General features: G+C 34.8%; 1 protein-coding gene across 14 annotated transcripts in view; it reads left to right on the top strand.

Annotated features, from left to right (window-relative positions):
- The window catches only part of THOC2 (THO complex subunit 2), a 103,079-nt gene that overhangs the window by 3,926 nt on the left and 78,809 nt on the right, over positions 1 to 20,344 (top strand). For all 14 annotated transcript variants that reach the window (XM_022561832.2, XM_022561833.2, XM_089904117.1 and 11 more), the window contains exons 2-4: positions 10,451 to 10,509; positions 14,657 to 14,748; positions 16,923 to 16,974. In XM_022561832.2, the coding sequence (XP_022417540.1) occupies positions 10,451 to 10,509; positions 14,657 to 14,748; positions 16,923 to 16,974 (203 nt within the window). The remainder of the gene's footprint in view (positions 1 to 10,450; positions 10,510 to 14,656; positions 14,749 to 16,922; positions 16,975 to 20,344) is intronic.

A 20,344-nucleotide genomic window follows, 5' to 3' on the forward strand; every position in this document is an offset into this window, starting at 1 on the left:
TTCAAAAGGTGCTCTAAGTTCAGCTGAAGCTTTATCTGAAACCATTTCTTTATGTCTTACTTTTCATTTGGCATTTGTTTTCTCATTTGACCTGTGTTCATAAGTCTTGGTCTTATTTCCCTGGTAAGAGAAATTCTTCAGAAAATGTTATAGCAGTATCAGAACATTTTTCCAGGCTACTGCTTTCTTTGTTTGCTAGAAAAATTAAATTATTCTTTAGTTAAGGTAGAATGCTATTAATGTACTTGTGTGCAGGAACTTCTGTTGTCTTTTTTAAGATTTCCTGTTCCCTTTCCTCCTCACAAGTGCATATTTTCATTTTCTTAAATGCATCTTTCAATATAAAACTGCATGTCCCAATATTCATTTTTGTGGGTTATGTCTCTCTTCTATCAATGATAATAGAGGTAGCACTTGCTTAACAAAATGTAACCTTTTCTGTTGTTTTGTTTTTAAAAATTAATTGAAGCACAGATTGACATCAATTTTTTATATGTAGAGCCAACTTTGAGATGTTGAACATAATCAAGTAGTGCAGGCTTGTGTTGTGTTTCTTTTTTTTACTGGAAAATAGGACCAAGTAAGACGGAAAGCCAAATACTCATGTTAAAGAGTATTTGCAAAATAACATTAAGTTCTTGGAAGAACTTAAGACATTTTATTCAGTTTAAGTTTCACAGATATTTGACAGAAAGTATATTCTTTGTTCTCAGGGGCCTGAGATAGCATCTCCACAGTAGCACCAAACTGTTATAAAAGTGGAAAAAATGGTAAATTCAATTATTTGGAGGTTATTAAAGGACTAAAATAATCATTTGAATTTGTACCGAGGCAGAATATTTGATTATTTTTAAAACCACATTAAAATGGGCAACTGTTGGAGGTAGTTTTGTTTTCCTCCCTTTAAAATTTACGATAGAGAACTAAAACTGTATAAGAACTGTAGTAAGACACCCAACATTCAGAAACAGAATTGTTTCTTTAAGGATACTTAAAGATACTTAGGATACTTAAGGATGCTTTTGTTAGTGAATTACTTAGGGGAAGAGCCGGGACAAATCTGCTGATTGGGGGAAAATTCTTAGTGATTGTTTTTAGTTTCCTCCAACAACTAAGGCAGAAGTGTTTTATACTAGGGAAACAAAAGTATCTGTTATACAAGTAAGTTGCCTTATCATAATAACCCATCAGTGATTCCTTACACAATTTGAGCAAATCTTTGAGATGCTTATTAATAGTTCATGATGACATTATCATCTGCAGCCTTTAATGAATATGTTTGTGGCCTTGTGACTGACAAGATGAAATTACATTTCAATGATTTTTAAAAATTATGTAACAATGACTGTACCATTAGATTAAGTGGGATTTGGAACACTGACATTCCCCCCTCCCCACTGGAAGGATTATAACAAAAGACATTTGCATTAAGCTTATTAAAACAAATAGAAAATGAAGCTATTGAAAATGTGAATAAGCAAACACATTCACTGTAAGAAGGAATATTTGACCTTGCTTTTTAGTAGCCTGGGTACGAAGGGAAAGATGAGTTACTTGATTTCCCTTGCATTCTTCTGTCAAAGATGCAGTATTTCCTGCTACTACATTCTAAAGGGAAACGAACCTCTGGGGACAGTGAGAACCACAAGGGGGAATTGTTTCAGTACTTTATAGCAAATATTGAAGCAGCCTTGATGCACCTTCTTATATATTTACTCTTAACAAAAAAGGAGCTAGGTATCAGACATTTTTAGGTTATATTCTCTGATGATAGTCTTGAAGCAGATATTTTTGTATTGCCTAATGTAATGAAGATTGATTTTTTTTAATTTGAGGTAAGTTTGTGGTAGGTTTAACTTATTTTGAGAAATTAAAAGCTTACCCACTGTCTTAACACATTGGAAGGCCTATCTGGCTCTCAGAAGTAGTTGAAAGTACTTGGGGTCAAACTTAAATCAGCTTATTTAACCATTTCTAAGGTGCTCTCTGAAAATTTTTTTTTGTTCTTTTAATAGGAATTGGTTAAAAACTAATAACTAAATGAGATTTTCAAACTATGCAGATTTAATTTAGTAATTGTTCTTCAGTGGCAAGGTATTTTTATTCTTTGGTTTTGAAAATAATTTTGTGAGACCTACAAATGAATTGTTGACTGGGAAAAGTTTATTGAACTGTACCCTGCTCATTCTGATGAAGAAGTATTGAAATAATCAAGACACAGAGAGGTGAACTGCAAGGGCATGCATAATCTGCAAAGTCGATAATCTCTCTGTGGATGATTGTCATGTGGCATCATATTTCACCTTAGATGTGATATATAAGCATATTCTGTAAGTCTTAAAGTTACTTGTTTTATTGACTATGGAAAGAGCATTGCTAGACATAAAAGAGTGAGAAACATGCGCATTCATTGGTTCTCTTCTTTTTCGTTAGAGCTTTGTACAGCTTGTAATAAGAATATTTCTTTTTCTGAAATGTGAAATTAAAAAAATACAGAAAAGTACATAAAATCTAAATGTAGAGCTTAAAGAATCACTGTAAGATGCACACCCATGTAACTCATATCCAGCTCTAGTCAACATAGTCCCCCTTCCTGATTGCACCTTCTTCATCTCCCCTGTGGTAACTGACATTTATGGCTTTCTCTAGTTTTTATTTACAGTTTTGCTACCCAAATAAGTTTAAGTTTGCTCTTCTTGAATTTCATATAAATGGAATCATAGAGGGTGTATTCTATTGTATCTGGCTGCTTTTGCTCAACATTATATCTTTAGGAATCATTCATATTTTTGCAAGTGTTTGCAGTTCTTTGATTTTCATAGTTAAAAGATACTCCATTGTATAACTATACCACAATTTACCTCTTAGGCTACCAATGAACAATTTTGTTGTTTTGAGCTTTTGGCTGTTACCAACAGTGCCAATAGAACCATTCTTATACAGGTATCTTAGTGTACACAGCATGTGTTCTTGTGGGATATATACTGAACTGTAGAATACATACATTGTATGTGTGGCTAGGTTCTAGATTGTGATTAACTTTAGCTCTGCTAGATACTGCCAAACTATTTCAAAATATACTCCCACCAGCAGTGTATGAGAGTTTACCTTCACATCCTGGCTAACATTTAATATTGTCAGACTGTAAATTTTTGGTCAATATAATATGTATCTAATGTTATTTTCTTGGGGCTCATATTTTCATAGGCATTTTTCCCAATTTTTAAAATTGAAGTGTAGTTTATTTACAATATTAGTTTTGGGGGTACAGCATAGTGATTCAGTATTTTTGCAGATTATACTCCATTACAGGTTATTATGAGGTAATGGCTATAATTCCCTGTGCTATACAGTATATCATTGTTGCTTATCTATTTTATACGTATTCGTTTGTATCTGTTAATCCCATACTCCTAAATTGTCTCCCCCTCCCCTCGCCCCCCGTCCCTCTCCCCTTTGGTAACCACAGTTTGTTTTCTATATCTGTGAGTCTGTTTGTTTTGCATATGCGTTCATTTGTAGTAGCATAGGCGTCTTTTTCTGTGTTATTGGCCACTTGGATTTCTGGTTTTTTGTGAAATGCCTCTTTATATCTTTTCCCCATTTTTCTGTTGGATTGTTTGCACTTCTTTCATTGATTTGTGGGAGTTCTTTCTATAGTGTGTATTTGTCCCCTTTGTGGGTTACATTGTATGTGTGGCAAATATCTTTTGTTATTCTTAGGCTTGTACTTCCACTCTTATGGTGGTGACTTTTGATGAGCAGAAGTTGTTCATTTTAATGTAGTTAAATTTATCAATCTTTTACTTTTTGATTAGTACTTTTTTGGGTTTACTAGTTTCCATTTTCAGGTTAACGAACTTATCCTATGATTTTCTGGAAACATTTTGCTCTCCCTTTTTAAGTCTTATCTAACTGGAGTTGATTTTTATGTGTGCTGTGAAGTAGGGGTTGCAATATATTGTTGTGGTTGATGTATATGAAGAAAGTTCAGCCTCACACATAAATAGTTGGCAAAAGGAGGAGAATTTTAGTAACCTTTTCAGATAATTGTAGATATTCTTTGATATCATGTCAAAATTTGTCAGGTGGTAGTTTGTTAATGGTTTGTTGCAATGCCAAATCCAAAACCATATCAGTGTACTTTTTGTACTTTGTTAAATTGAAATCCAATTGTCTCTCTTTTACTTGGAATCTGTCTTTTACCCATGCATTATTTTGCAACATCATGCATTGGTCATTTGGAAAATATTGGTTCACTGAATGATGCAGCACTTCCAAATATTGACACAATACATTGTATAATATAAAAACCCCCCACATTCTTTAGTATCATCACTGAACTTATCAGGAAAGTTTTTATGAATTGGGAACTAGCCAAGTCCATGGTGCCAGATAAAAGTTTTCCAAAATTCTAATTTTTGTTTGAAACTTTACATTTTCTCATTGGCAACAAATACTCTCAGTTGTTTTTCTTGAAGGGACTGGCTCTCTTGGTTCATTTTTGAGAAAATGCCTGCCAAAGACCCAAATCCGAATAACCATAGTTTGTCATTTCTTTCAAGTAAAAATGGTGTTCTGTGAAAAAGCAGCTAGTTCAGCTCAGAATTCAAACAGTCGTATAGGTGATTTTCCTGGAGACAACCATGGTATTTTGGTGTGAGACAGAAATGTTTTATGTATACTTTCCAATTTGTCACATAGAATATTAAAAATACATATTTTTAAAAGCATGTTCTCAGGGCTAGGATTTATTAAAATTAATTTTCACTACTTCATTAAGGACATTTTCTTTATTGTAGATACAAACACATAACATCAGATAAATCTTAACACATTTTAAAGTGTACAGTACAGTATTGTTAACGATGAGCACAGTGTAGTACAACAGATCTTTAGATCTTTTTCATCTTGCTTGACTGAAGTTTTATACCCATTGAACAGCAAGTTCCCATTTCTCTTTCCCCCTAGCCCCTGGCAACCACCGAAATTCTACTTTTTGCTTCTATGAGCTTGATTACTTTAGATACCTCATATAAGTAAAATCATGCCGTATTTATCCTTCTGTGACTGACTTACTTAGCATACTATCTTCAGGGCTCATCCATGTTGTATATGACAGGATTTCTTTGTGCCTGAGTAATGTTCCATTGTATGTATACACCATGTTTTCTTTACGTATTCATCTGTTGATGGACATTTAGGTTGTTTCTATCTCTTGGCTATTGTGAATAATGCTGCAGTGAACATGGGAGTGCAAATACCTCTTTGATATCCTCTTTTCAACTCTTATGAGTAAATACCTGGAAGTGGGATTGCTAGATTGTATGATAGTTCTATTTTTAATTTTTTGAGGAACTTTCGTACTGTTTACCATTTTACATTCCCACCAACAGTGCACAGGGTTTCCAGTTTTTCATATCCTCCCTAACACTTATTTTCTGTTGGTTTTTAAAGAATTAATTTTTTTAAACAGGTGTTTTAAGGTTCACAGAAAAATTGAGAGGAAGTTACAGAAATTTCCCTTACCCCCTGCCCCCGCACATGCACAGCCTCCCCATTATCAACATCCCCCACCAGAGTGTTACATTTGTTACAACTGATGAACCTACATTGATACATCATAATTGCCCCAAATTCAAAGTTTACCTCTGTGTTCACTCTTGGTGTTGTACGTTCTATGCGTTTGGACAAAGGTATAATGATGTGTATCCATCATTATAGTATCAGAGTATTTTCACTGCCCTAAAAATCCTCTGTGCTCTGCCTATTCATCCTTCCTCCTAACCCCTGGCAACCATTGAACTTTTTACTGTCTCCATAGTTTTGCCTTTTCCAGAATGACATTTAGTTGGAAACATATACTATGTAGTTTTTTCAGATTGGCTTCTTTGACTTATTAGTGTTCATTTAAGGTTTCTCCATGTCTTTTCATGTCTTGATAGCTCATTTCTGTTTAGTGCTGAATAATATTCTATGGGGTCAGTGTACCAATTTATGTATCCATTCACCTACTGAAGTATATCCTGGTTTCTTCCAAGTTTTGGCAGTCATGAATAAAGCTGCTATAAATCCATGTGCAGGTTTTTGTGTGGACATAAGTTTTCACCTCCTTTGGGTCAATATCAAGGAGAGTGGGATTGCTGGATTGTAAGGTAAGAGTATGTTTAATTTTGTAAGAAACCACCAAACTGTGTTCCAGTGTGGCTGTACCATTTTTCATTCCCACCAGTGATGATTGAGAGTTACGTTGCACCACATCCTCACCAGCATCTGTCGTTGGCAGTGTTCCAGATTTTGGCCATTCTGATGGGTGTGTAGTGGTATCTCATTGTTTAAATTTCCATGTCCCTGATGATATATGATGTGGAACATCTTTTCATATGCTTATTTGCCATCTGTATATCTTCTTTGATGAGGTGTCAGTTAAGGTCTTTGCTCATGTTTAAATTGGGTTGTTTTCTTATTGTTGAGTTTTAAGAGTTACTCGTATATTTTGGATAATAGTCCTTTATCAGATGTCATTTCTGGTTTTTTTTGTTTGTTTGTTTGGGGTTTTTTAATAATGACCACCCTTACAAGTGTGAGGTGATGCCTTATTGTGGTTTTGATTTGCATTTCTCTGATGATAAGTGATGTTGAGCATCTTTTAATACACCTATTGGCCATTGGTATGTCTTCTTTGGAAAAATGTCTATTCAAATTCTTTGCTCATTTTAAAATCAGATTATTTTTCTTGCTATTGAGATGTAGACGTTTCTTAAATATTTTGGATATTAGCCCCTTATCAGATACATGGCTGGTTTGCAAACATTTTTTTTTCCATTTCGTAGGTTGCCTTTTTTTTTTTTTTTTGGCCGCACCGTGTGGCACACAGGGTCCTAGTTCCTTGACCAGGGTTGGAACCCGTGCCCCCTGCAGTGGAAGCATGGAGTCTTAACCACTGGCCCACCAGGGTAGTCCCCTGCCTTTTCATTCTGTTCATTGTTTCTTTGCTGCGCACACAAGTTTTAGTTTGATGTCCCACTTGTCTTTTTTGCTTTCATTGTGCTTTTGGTGTCATATCCAAGAAATCATTGCCAAGACCAATGTCATGAGGCTTTCACCCTGTGTTTTTTTCTAGGAGTTTTACAGTTTCAGGTCTTATTTTTATGTATTTGATGTATTTTGAGTTGATTTTTATATATGATGTAAGAAGTGTCCAATTTCATTCTTTTGTATATGACTATCCATAATGCTCTTGAATTATCCATAATGCTCTCTAGTGACTTTTTCAGTTTAGTTGTTACATTCTTTAGCTCCAAAATTTGGTTCTTTTAAAATTTTCTGTCCTTTTGTTAGAATTCTCATTTTGTTCATGCATCATTTTCCTGAGCTCATTGAGCATTTTTATGATGGTTATTTTAAATTCTTTGTCAGATAATTCATATGACTCCAATTCTTTAGGATCAGTTTCTGGAGACTAATTTTGTTTCTTGTATTGGGCCATTTTACCTGTTTCTTTATGTTCTTTGTAATTTGTGTTGGTATCCTTGCATTTGAAAAAACACTCTTATCCCAGTCTTTATGGACTGCTTTAGTACAGGGAAAGGCCTTTACCAATCAGCTTGGCTATAGATTCTGGGGGCCTCTCAGATTTTTTCTCTGGATATGTCTTCTCTGGACTCATGTGTAGATTCCAGATGAGAGGGATTTTCCAGTTTCTTTTTTTCCAGAAACTGGCACTCTCTTGCATTCTCTGGTGTCCATCTGTTGTACCATGGGTCCTGTGAAGCAGCAGCACAGCACCCAGCTCTTTTTGTTCTTAGTGGCTCCCAGGCAGCTAGAGTATGCTGGGTGCCATCAGTGCCCTAAGTCAGGCTAGACAGAAACCAGTCTCTCAGGCAGTCCCCCCTTCCCAAAGGCTGGGCTATTGGACACTCTTTTTTCTCCGTTGAGGGAGAGACTGCCAAGCTGTTGCCCACTCCCCCCCCCCCCCCCCCCCCCCCCCCCCGCCAATCAGAATGTTAGATGTATATATAGTCCAGTCTTCTCTTTCCCTCCTCAGGGAGAATTTGGGAATTGGGAATTTCCTCCCAGTTGTGTGGTGTTGTGCCAGGAGGAGGGACTATGGTGAAAGAGTGTGTTGTGTTTTCCTACGAGCTTTGATGCAGCTGGTTTAGTCCTCACCTGGGATGCAGGAGCCTCTTAACTGGTTTCTGAATTTCTCGTAAAGGGAATTGGGTATGTGTATTGTTGAGTTGTGTTTCTATGGGAGGAAGGAAGGCCTGGGGCTTCCTATTTTGCCATCTTGCTGAGGTCACTCCTATCAAGGACATTCTTAAGTGAAACTGGCTTTTGTTTGTGAATGGTCATGAAATATATAATGAAACAGTTCGGTGACATCTTACATGAGACTGGCTATATTCTTTCCTTTGATTTCTTGATAATGAAGAATTCAATGAGACAGTTTGGTGCTACTGCCTTGATAAATGTTAGGGTGCTAACCGTCTTAACCTTCCTTTGCTTTTGAATTATTAGGGCAAATGTCATTACAGCAAAAGAAGGGAAATGAAGTCTTAGTATTATTATGAATATAGTTTTGACCTTACAGAGCTCTAGAAAGTGTCTTGGGGATCAGGGGTTTGTGAACCACACTATCAGAACTGCTACTTTATCAAATTATAAGTTTTTTTCTATTCCTGATTTTCTAAAAGTCTTTTTAAAAAATAGTGAATGGAAGTTGAATTTTGTCAAATGTCTTTGATGCATAAAAGGACTTTTAGAAAATTAGGAATAGAACCTATTCCTGAATTATTGTGTTATTTTAAAAGTCAGTTTAATGTGGTGAGTTAATTTGAACCAACTTTGTGTATTTGGGATAAACCCCCGTTAGCCTTGATGTATTTCAGTGTTTTTCCATTTATATATCTATCTCTCTATATTTAATACTACACATGTTTAAATACCATAAGTCACTATTATTATTATTCAGTTAATATTAAATTAGAATTACCTATATACTTAGCACTTTTTTCCCTCATTTCTTGCTGCAACTCTAAGGTTCTTTCTGGGATCATTTTTATCCCGCCTGAAGAATGTCCTCAAGCATTTCTTTTAGTATGTGAACTCAATTTTTATTAGTCTGAAGTTCAGTCCTTATTTTATCTTTTCTTGGAACTGTGTTTTTTGGGTATAGAATTTTAGGTTGACAGGTACTTTGTTTTAGCACCTTGAATGTATCTTCCAGCTATCAAGTGTTCTTGTTGAGAAGTCATGAAGATACTAATTGCCTTTTTTTTCTCAGGTGCTTAAATGATTTTGTCTTTGGTTTTCTGTAGTTTTACTATTGATATAACCAGATACGGATTTCACTTCAGTTCTGGAAAACTGAATTCTTGGCTATTATTTCTTCAAATACTGCTTTTGCCCTGTTCTCTCTTCTTTCTGGAATTCCAATTAAACATACCTCTTTTCACTGTATACTGTATATCTATCCTTTGCTGTATTTAAATTAGTGAAGAAATATTCACCATACAACAAGTATTTTTTTAAATTTTTAATTTTATGAAAAAATTTCAACTTTTTGTTTTTAAACTTTGTTATAGGAAAAAAGTCTCAGATGAGAAAGTAGATATAATAGCTCCCCAATGAAATCATCAACCAACTTAAATATTTATCAACTGCTGACCAGTCTTGTTTCATCTATAACCCTACCCATTTTCCCATACTTTTGAAGTAAATATTTCATCTGTAGATATTTCAGCATCTATCATTTAAAAAGTTATAAAATATTCCCGTTGACTCATAAATGTTAATTTTTAAAATATTTGTTTGAAACAGGATCCAAATAAGGAGCCATACACAGTGATCGATATATCTCTTAAGCCTTTTTCACCCTAAGGATCCCGCACCATCTTTTATTTTCCCTTGTAATATATTTGTTGAAGAGACTGGGCCATTGTCCTATAGAGTTTCTCACAGTTTGAATTTAAGTTATTGCCCCCCCCTTAAAGACAACTTCATAGGTGGTGGTGTATTCTTGTATATCAGGATCAGGAGGCACATAATATCTGATTGTCTTTTGTGATGTGAACAGCCATTAATAGATGCCTAGATCCTTTAATTTATTAGGGACCTTAAAATGGTGCTGTTCTAATTCTACCATTCCTTTGTTTGTTAGCTGAAATACTAACAGAGGCATTTTTTATTAACTATTCGTTCATATACAAAAGGCAGAATAAGTGCTTGATTTTCATTCTTTTATTTACCAGTTTTCAAAATAATGACTTGATTCACTAGCATTCTCCAGTTCTGACCAATTAGGGTTTGTACGTTTATTTAATTTATAAACTAATAGATTTAAAAATATCTGATACATTTCCAGATATTTTTAGTTGATATAAGTTGCTCTATAAGGATTATCCATGTTAGGATTAGAAATTAATACAGATTATTTGTTTTATTCTAGTTTGCATTTATGCCGGATCCTCAGTGAAAATAAAAGCCATGATAGTTCAACTTCTAGAGGTAAGACTTTTAAAAGTATCATAGGACTTCCCTGGTGGCACAGTGGTTAAGAATCCTCCTGTCAATGCAGGGGGCATGGGTTTGATCCCTGGTCCGGGAAGATCCCACATGCCATGGAGCAACTAAGCCCGTGCGCCACAACTACTGAGCCTGCACTCTAGAGCCCGCGAGCCACAACTACTGAAGCCCGCGCACCCTACCACCCGTGCACCACAACTACTGAGCCCACGTGCCACTACTGAAGCCTGCGCAATCTAGGGCCCGTGTGCTGCAACTACTGAGCCTGCTTGCTGTAGCTACTAAAGCCTGCATGCCTAGAGCCCGTGCTCTGCAACAAGAGAAGCCACCACAATGAGAAGCCCGTGCACCCCCATGAAGAGTAGCCCCCTCTCGCCACAGCTAGAGAAAGCCTGCGCGCTGCAACAAAGACCCAACGCAGCCCAAAAAAATAAATAAATAAATAAATAAATAAATAAAGTATCATAGCTATTATTTTTGGCTTGGTCAAAATTAATAAATATCCTGTTTTCCATTAAATTTTATGAATAAAAGCAAAAGGTCTAAGATATTCACATTATATAAAGCTTTTCTATGAATATATTAGAATTGAGATTAAAACTATAGTTATAGTAAGACTATATATCTCTTTATATGGTTGTCTTTTGACCTGCATAATAGTCATATAATGTTGCTTGGCTTTTATAATTGTAACATGGTATATTTACCTACATTTCAGCAGTGGCTAGCTGTAGTAAAACTTATACAGGCTAGGTATCAATCATAAACAGAAGAGAAGAGCTAGCACGGAAAAAAAAAACTATTCTGATCTTTTTGGCACTAGGAAACTTCCAGAAACTGAGGTTCAGTGTTTTTACTAAAGCTGGTTATGTTTAGGTGGTATCTGGGGATCTTGTTAAAGGTAGTGTCATGGAAAACATTAAAAGGAACGGAGTTGTTTACTACTGCATATCACAAATATGGTATATTAAGTAAAATGTTATTAAACAGGGTGTAAATTTTTAGTTATGTTAATTTTAAAGGACTTGCTATTTAACTTTAATTTAAAATTAGGTATATGGGGCTTCCCTGGTGGCGCAGTGGTTGAGAGTCCGCCTGCCGATGCAGGGGACACGGGTTCGTGCCCCGGTCTGGGAAGATCCCACATGCCGCGGAGCGGCTGGGCTCACGAGCCATGGCTGCTGAGCCTGCGCGTCCGGAGCCTGTGCTCTGCAACGGGAGAGGCTGCAACAGTGAGAGGCCCGCATAACGCAAAAAAATAAAAAATAAAAAAAAATAAATAAAATTAGGTATATGGATTTAGAAAAGGAGGGGCAAAAACAAAAGCAGTAATGCCCAGTAAGTTTAAAGCATTTTTATGTGTAGCTTTCATTGGGGATAGAACCCATAACATTTTTTTTTCAAATCTGGAAAAATAATTTATAGTCAATATTCTATTTTAAATAAAAAAATAGATAATTTTCTGTAGATAAGTTTACTTTTATCAAAAATTAAATATTACCTTAATATAAGCCCTTGCCTACTTCCTCAATGCATAACACTCTTTGGCTGATATCTGCCAACAATCAAGCTTTGGTCTGAGGGCCCCAGTGGGTAGTCCATGCAGGGAATTGAATGTTGTTTCTTCAGAATTTCCTTCGTCTATCTCAGGAGGATTGAGTTTGGGTGGTGTTCCTTGTGCCCTTTTTTCCCTTTCTGCCTCTCCCTCAAACTGATTTCATTTCAGGCAGGCAGTTTCCCTTGCACATGCTGCTTCTCCTTGTTCTTTTTATAAGTCTCTTCCCCACACCCCCATAAAATAACGTTGTAAGGATGGCTGATAATAACGTTGTAAGGATGGCTGATAAACATATATAAGCAGTTTCCCTTGCACACGCTGCTTCTCCTTGTTCTTTTTATAAGTCTCTTCCCCACATCCCCATAAAATAACGTTGTAAGGATGGCTGATAAACATGAGTAGTCTTAGTGATATTCGACATAACCAAGAACTAGTGTCTAAAATGTTCAAATTCCACAAAGAATGTCTAGAAGTCCCTTTTACTTGTAGTGAATGTTCTTAAAGCTGCTTTTTCTGAAACATTAGCATTTATTCTTTTCTGTGTAATTATAAGGGTTGTAAGTTTTCCTCCCCATTGTAAATGTAAAGTTTTTCAGCTTTAGTGTAGATTTTGCAGGGCTTTTTTGCAGGGCTTTCAGCTTTAGTGTAGATTTTGCAGGGCTTTGTGGATTTTGCAGGGCTAGCCACTTAAATGGGCATTTAAATAACATTTGAATTGGGGACTGTCTTTGCTACTTTGTGGATTACATTGTGATTGTTTTTATGTCACTTAGTGTCAGCAAGATGACCTGGGCCATTTGTTCTCTACTTTAATCTCCTTTGATTAAGATTAGAATTCCCTCAGCCCCTGTGAGCCCATATTCTTACAGGAATTTAGTTTATGATGCTCAGCTGTTTTGTGCTTCTAAGAGTGATTGCTTTTTAAAAAATCTTAGTTATCTGGATAACTTCAAATGGCTATTATTCGTTATAAAAGCATTTTATTAATGGAAATTGAAAGCATGAAATTGACCTCATATTCCTACCATACTAACAGAAATTTTTCCTTTGCATTTTAGTTTTTATATAGTTTACTATAAGCATAATGAAGGCATATTTGTGAAAAAGGTAGAATATATTTAATGGATTCTTCATAAGGAATTGGGATAATCTGGCTATATTTCTTTTGTGAATAATTTAATGGACAAATTTACTTCATTGTAAAATACTATTTTCATTGTTTAAAGGGGGATTGATAAATGTTTTGATTTCTGTTATGTTCCTTTTTTGTGGCTAGTAGTAGACCAAAGGAGAAGATTTTTAAATATTTGATTTCTCTTTTAAATTTTTATTTTTTGGCCACGCTGCACAGCTTATAGGATCTCAGTTCCCCGACCAGGGATTGAACCCCGGCCACAGCAGTGAAATCACCGAATCCTAACCACTAGAACACCAGGGAACTCCCAAATATTTGATTTCTTAACTTGTTATATTGCCCTGAAAGATTTTTTGATTTATTTCAAAAGTGGATTATAAATTGACTTTATTTTACATTAATGTTTTTAGAGCTACTTGTTTTCCTACTTTTAATGAGAGGAAGGAGATAAAGATTTTAGTGTATGGGACTAAAGAAAAAGGTGGCTGAAAGGAGGTGTTCACCTGACCATTAACTCCTCCCCCCTCCTCAAATTCCTTCTCCAGGAAAGGGGGGCTAGGCTGATTAATAGTGAATGAGACTACTGTACATGTGGTTGACAATTCTCATAGGACTGATGTTTTATGTGTGTATGTACATATGTAACTACGATCATCCCTTAGTATCTGCAAGGGATTGGTTCCAGGAGCCCCTCTGATACCAAAATCTGAGGATCCTCAAGTCCCTTATATAAAATGGCATTGTACAGTGACTAAAGTCAGCCCTCCATATCTGTGGATGCAGAACCTATGGATACAGAGGGCTGAATGTATTTTAGTTTGAATTCTGATGGAAATAGAGGAGAAAATGAGATTTTGGGGAGAAATTTCTCTGACAGTAGGATATGGGTAAAATTAAATTTTATATTTACTGCTATTCCTTATCTGTTGTCAGTGTAGCCCTGCGATTGAATTGACTATAATCTGAATATAGTTAGAAAAATCTGTGAATCTCCTGGCGAGAAGAATGGTTAGTTTATATTCACTTGCTAGAGTTCTATGCACTCATTAAAAATAATTTCGTAGACTTTGGTAGCACGAGAAAATGCTTTTAGAAATGTTTGTCAGGTAATCAGAATACCAAATGATGTAAACTATGAATGCAAGTATGTAAAATATGTAGACATATAGAAAAAGATTGGAAGGAAGTGCTCAAGCAGTAGTTATGTTATAGTAGTGGAGTCAAGGTTAACTTTTTTCTACTCTAAGTATTGTGTTTTTGTGAAAATAAAAGGAAAAAATCTGCTAGAGAAAAACATTAGAAGTATAGTTTTCTTAATCATTATTGATGTTTATAATAATTCCGAGAAGTAGGAAATACGTAGATCTTCCCCTAGAGAGTCTACCTTTCATGTTCAAGAGACTGTGTCATTATACTCTTTCTTTTATGTTTGACAGATTTCCAGCAAGCTCTTTTTGAGTTATCATGCCATGTCATTAAAGGAAATCTAAAGCATGAACAGGCATCTAATGTTCTTAATGACATTAGTGTAAGTATATATATGTTTTTTAAATTTGATAATTGTTACATATTTCTTTTTGTCTTTGATGCAAGGATCCCTGAAGTGTATAACTTGTGTTTCATTTTATTCAAAATTATAGTAGTGAATGTTTTAAGATAATATTGGTAAGCCATTGTTGCTAGACAGAAATACAGGTATTTTAATCTTTTTCTCTGGTTGTGAGTAGAGCAGGAAATATTACGTAAGCTGGGAGGACAAAAAAAAAAAAGCTCCTATAAAAAAATAATTTGGTTAGACTGTTCTCCCAGTATAGCATAACAAGGCATTTTCTTTTGTTTGTGGTTATGTTTAGAAATTAAATGTATTAAAAAAATTGAGGAATAAATTATTTTAAATTGAGGTTGTATGATTCTAATGTTTGCTTAATTCTAATTTTCCTGTTGTTTGTTGTTTGCTTTAGAAAATAATAACTAGATTTTTCCCTAACCTTTAAGTGGATATTCTGTTTCACTCTTTTATTTATTAGAAAATTTAAGTTAGATTCAGACCAGATACTTTCCATGGTTGTTTGGTATTTGAATTGAAAGATGAACTCTCAGATTGTAAGGGTGTTTATTGTAAAGCAGGAGTTAAGTTTCATTTTATTACAAGTGGTGTATTATTCTATTATTATTAGGCTGGGTTTTACACTTGTATAAATAAAATTATCTGCCCAGTTGAGAACAGCTTTCATAATAAGTATTATTGAGGTGGTACCTGGAGTTTCTTGATGTCAGTATGAATTTCCCCTGTGCTGCTTTAAGCTTCTGTAGCCTTTTTCTTTGTATGATTTTTGTGCTTTCCCGAGGATGGTCTTAAGGACTTTCTATGTTTAGTAGTTGTGATTTTTTTCCCCCCCTCATGTTGAGATGTATTTGAACAGTAGAGGTTCAATATGAGTTTCTCCTTTACCTCTCAACTGTCTCTATCTGATTAGCTTGTGTTGGAGTAGTCTATTTCTTCAACAACTAATATTCCATGTTAGAGAACTCTTGTCTTGCTCTATTGTTTTGGAGCACTTGCATTCAAGTAGACATAGCCAAATTTCATAGCCCTTAAGAAGAGACTAACGTCTGATCGGCAATTAAGGTTATTTCATTCTGTAAATTGGGCATCAGTATAGGGTTTAGTGTGTTAATGGAATTGGATTCTAATACTTTTCCCATTTATTGAAAATGAATAGTCCAAATGAACTTAATGTGTGTTTTGTTCTTACTTAGCTTCTCTTTCTTTGAGTCCTTAGTGATATATATACTTCTGCAGCTGGATTCTTTGTTGTGGCTAGATTCTCATAGTCCTATATTGCACTGTCCCATATCTTAGCCACAGAAACATATCTTGTCTGTCTCTTACAGCTACCAGTTTTTTCTTTAGAATTATATTTCTTTCCTTTACTCTCTGAAAGTAGGCTAATTTTAGGGTTGCTATAGTGCCAGCAAACTAATTGCAATAATTGAACTATGATCCTTACTAATGGAAAATGGCTCTAAAATTGGGTGTGGGAGTGGGAAGTCAGGAGACAAATCTAGGATAAATGCTGAAGTATTCATCCAGAAATGAGGGGAGAGTTTCGGGTCAGTTTCTCCAAAGGCTGCAAACATCAGTGCGTAAATAAAATAAAGATAGATTTTTGGTAATTATTTTCATCTTCAGAGAATCTTGAGTTATGAGACAACAGCTTGTAATTATTATTGCATTTTTTAGATTTTTGTTCTGATAATACTATGATCTTTGCATAGATCAGTGTTGACTCAGGCATGAGCACAACATTTAAAGTTTTAGATGAAAAATGTACCATATTTAACAGTCTTGCTTTAGGTAGGTGTAAGGTACTCCAAATTCCAGTGGTTTCTGACATGAAACTTCACTGGAAAAATGTTACTCATTTGTGTTCTTTATTATTTCCTGAGGTGCTTGTTTTAAGTTTCTTTTTTTTTTTTAAACTCAAGTTATTTCATGGTAGACATTTAAACATTTTTTCCAACCATTATCTCCCTCTTAATTTTCTCTATATTATGAAACTTGAAAACTTTTATTTGTCAACATAGTGGTATTAGGGTTTTGTTTTTAAGTTTTACTGAAGAGTGTTTTTCTGAAACCATAATAATTGCTAGTGTGCTATTCTAGTATTTACTATGAATAATTGTATTTTTTAAAATTAGGAATTTCGTGAGGATATGCCCTCCATTCTTGCCGACGTATTCTGCGTATTAGGTAGGTATTAATAAGCCTTTATTTCACCTGTAAAAAGTGTTGTTTGGTAAATTAATGTACTGTGTTAAATAAAATGCTTTCTTTCAAACTACGGATTTTACAAATGTTTCTACAAATCTAGAATATATATATTTTTTACTTTATAGGGAATATATATTATAAGTCAAATGTGAGTTTAATTACTATTTATAAGCTAGCTTTAAATAGTTTTAGTTTATAATTCAAATAGTTTGAGTTTTTCAGAATGTATCTTTATATAAAATTGAGCTAAATTAAGTCATTTCAAGTAAAAAGGCCAGGTTTTCTGAAGATAAGTTAGTCTGAATTATTCAGATTTTAGTAACCACATAATTAATATTATTCAGTGCAGGTTATCAATGAATGTCAGAATCTCAGGATACTCAAGAGGTATTTACTTTACTATTGTACTCTTTTGATTCTTCTTAATTTTAGAGAGAGCAAGAAGAGCCAAAGTAATCAAAAGTACTTTTGTTTTGAGGATGAGAAACCAACTTTGGAAATAGCAGCTTCTCTATTTGTCCAGAATAAATAAGAATTCATGCAAGATAAGAAAGGAATATTTCTTTGACTTAGAACAAAAGGTAGTGTCCCTCCATGGGAGGCATGGATTTAAAAAATAATGTATATTACAAATTTGTTTCTCTGATTTTAAATCTGAATTAAAGTATCTTTGAGCACAGTTTTCCTCATCAGTCTTATGCTTTCTGTAACTTTGACCTGTTAGAAAACATTACCAAACATTATAATATTCGCTTTAAAATATGACTTATCCTCTGAGGCTTTGTCAAGTTGGAATGAATTACTTTAGCTCATTAATCTTAACTCTTAGAATTAGATAGGTTACTTAAATGTCTTACTGAGAATCCCAAATTTGACTGCAACAAATCTAAATGTCTGGTCCTTGATCCCTCAGGACGTTTAAGATTTTATAACAACAGTAAGGTTGGGAACAGGTCAAAATGTGTGTGGACCATGAGTGATAAATGAAAAGACCATTGACTGGTGACTGTATGTCCCCTTTTTGTTTTGTTCTCCTGGCGTAATTATTAATTGTGCCTTCTTTCAATCTTAAAACTATCCTGGTTTAGATGATAAAGTATTTGTTCATGCTGTCTATTGGATTGATTGATTTATGCCAACAACAAAAACCTTCTAAGCTTAATTTTTAGAGCAGGCACTAAAGATATTATATTATGTTACTAATAAATATAACACGAGACAGGTTTCAATTTAGAAAATTGTTTGTTTTTACTATAAATTTGTAAGACTTAAAGAGTGATTTGTAGGTACCATTGTGTGGAAGCTGTTATTCATTGATAGTGTCAGGAGTACATTTTATATCTTTCTTTGGGTAATCGTCAATTATCAGCTTACTAGTAAGTTCTAATAATTTCTTTTTTTATATTGACTTATTTTATTAGGATATATTTTCCCTTCATAGTTATTTAGTTATATAATATGAATTATTATTACAAGTCATTGCTTTTTACTAGTAACATGAATTCATGAAGATGATGTTTGGTTGCTCTTGGGAAATTTCTTTTAGCCTATCCAGTCCATTTTTACAAGCAGGATTAGGACGGCAAACTTGGAAAGAGAATTTCCCTCACCTGTCCCCTCACTCACGTACCCCCACCCTTGGCAGAAAAAAAATGATCCAAGGGTGACCCCAGACCAAGGGAGGGGAATAGGAGTGAGAACGCGAGCTACCTCTAATAATGATGATGATAATTATAATGATGATCACAGTAATAATAATGTAGGTGCCATTTTGGAGCACCTTCTGTATGTTAAGCATTTAATTTCATTTAAATCCTCACAGCAGTTTCTGTAAAGTAGATACATGGATCAGAAAATCGAAGCTCAGAAAAGTGATTTTTCAAGGCCACACAACTAGTATAAGGCAGGGTTTGAACCTGGGTTTTTTTGGTTCTAGAGTCCATGATCTTTCTAGTGTATCATGTTATCTTTCTAATATTTTAACAGTTATAAGAGAAATCAGTGCTGTACTTTCCTGGTTAAGATAACAATTTCCTTTAAAAGATTAATCATGTAAGGGTGAGGGGGCCTGAGAGCTATATTAACCCGAAAGGAGAGTCTGATGTGACTTGATGCACTGATGGGACCTCTGAGCTGGGTTAGGTGGTTGGTGATACTGGGCCTAGAGATGGAAATGGCTGAGGGCTTTTTAGGAAAATCAGAGGGAAATTAAAGAAAACTTACTAGGTGCTGATTTGGGGTTGAGGAGTCAGAAATAATGAATGAATAATGAATGATTTCGTAAGTTAGAACAAAAAGAATAAAGAAAACAGGGAAAGCATAATTGGAATAGTAGAGTCCTATATTGATTATTGAGATAGTTTAGCCAAGAAATTTACTAAGGTCCCATTAAGCATTTCCTAATATGGTCAGAACCCAGAGAGTTAATCAGGTCCGATGGCTGAGAGGAGAGTAGACTTTACTTGAAGAGGATGAACCTGCTACCCAAATGCTCTCATCTTGGGGACTTTGGAGGTAGATCTTAGGGACTGTAGGGCCTTTGAGGGTAGATGGATATTGTTTAAAAGAATAGGCCCACTTTAGTCCTGACCCCTCAAGATCAGTATCCTTGAAGTTCTAGGCTGAGGAGGGACCAGAAGACTAGATAATGAGACAACTAGGAGTCCCTGGAAGGGATTGTTGAGATACACACAGACTAAAAGTCTTATTGATATATTGAGATTGTACTGCAATTTACATTGTATAAATTACACCCTGAAATTCCCTTAATATGCTTGAGCTGACTGTGTGCTTAGCTGTAGTTGCCAGAATATTGGGAGATGGCACTGTCCAAGAAGGAAAAGTGGAGGAGGCCCGGGAAAATATGGATGTGTTTAATGATAGGTCCTCTTCTCTTTTGATTCTTAGTGATGGCAGTAGAAAGTAAACTGAAGCAAAGCAGTTGTAGGATGTCTGTCTGGGGGAGCCCTAGAACTTTTAGAGGGCAATTTTTATTACATCACTAAAATTGGTGCCATTTTCTATAGCACATTCTAAATATGAATTGACTTTAAAAATAAGGTAATGGTGTGTAATCAGTTAAAACAATAATCCTGAGATCAATTTTGTAATCCTGCTAATCCTGGTTGAAGTTTTTGATGCTATACTTTAGATCAGAAAATTGTTTGACAAATTTTTTGAATAATGTACTGAAACTCAAGGAGGTCTCAGTTTTTTAAAAAAATATTTCAGTAGGAAGAAAATGAAAATCTTGAGTGAAGTTTTGTTTGCTGACTAGAATTGTAATTCAAAATAGGATGTTAAAAATACCTTTTAATACAGTTTTCATAGAGTTGGTGACCAAGTAGCT

This window comes from Delphinapterus leucas, chromosome X (genome assembly GCF_059928025.1).
Source record: "Delphinapterus leucas isolate spDelLeu-1000000601 "Yukka" chromosome X, BTC_Dleu_Yukka2, whole genome shotgun sequence".
In the NCBI taxonomy this organism is placed as follows: Eukaryota; Metazoa; Chordata; class Mammalia; order Artiodactyla; family Monodontidae; genus Delphinapterus; species Delphinapterus leucas.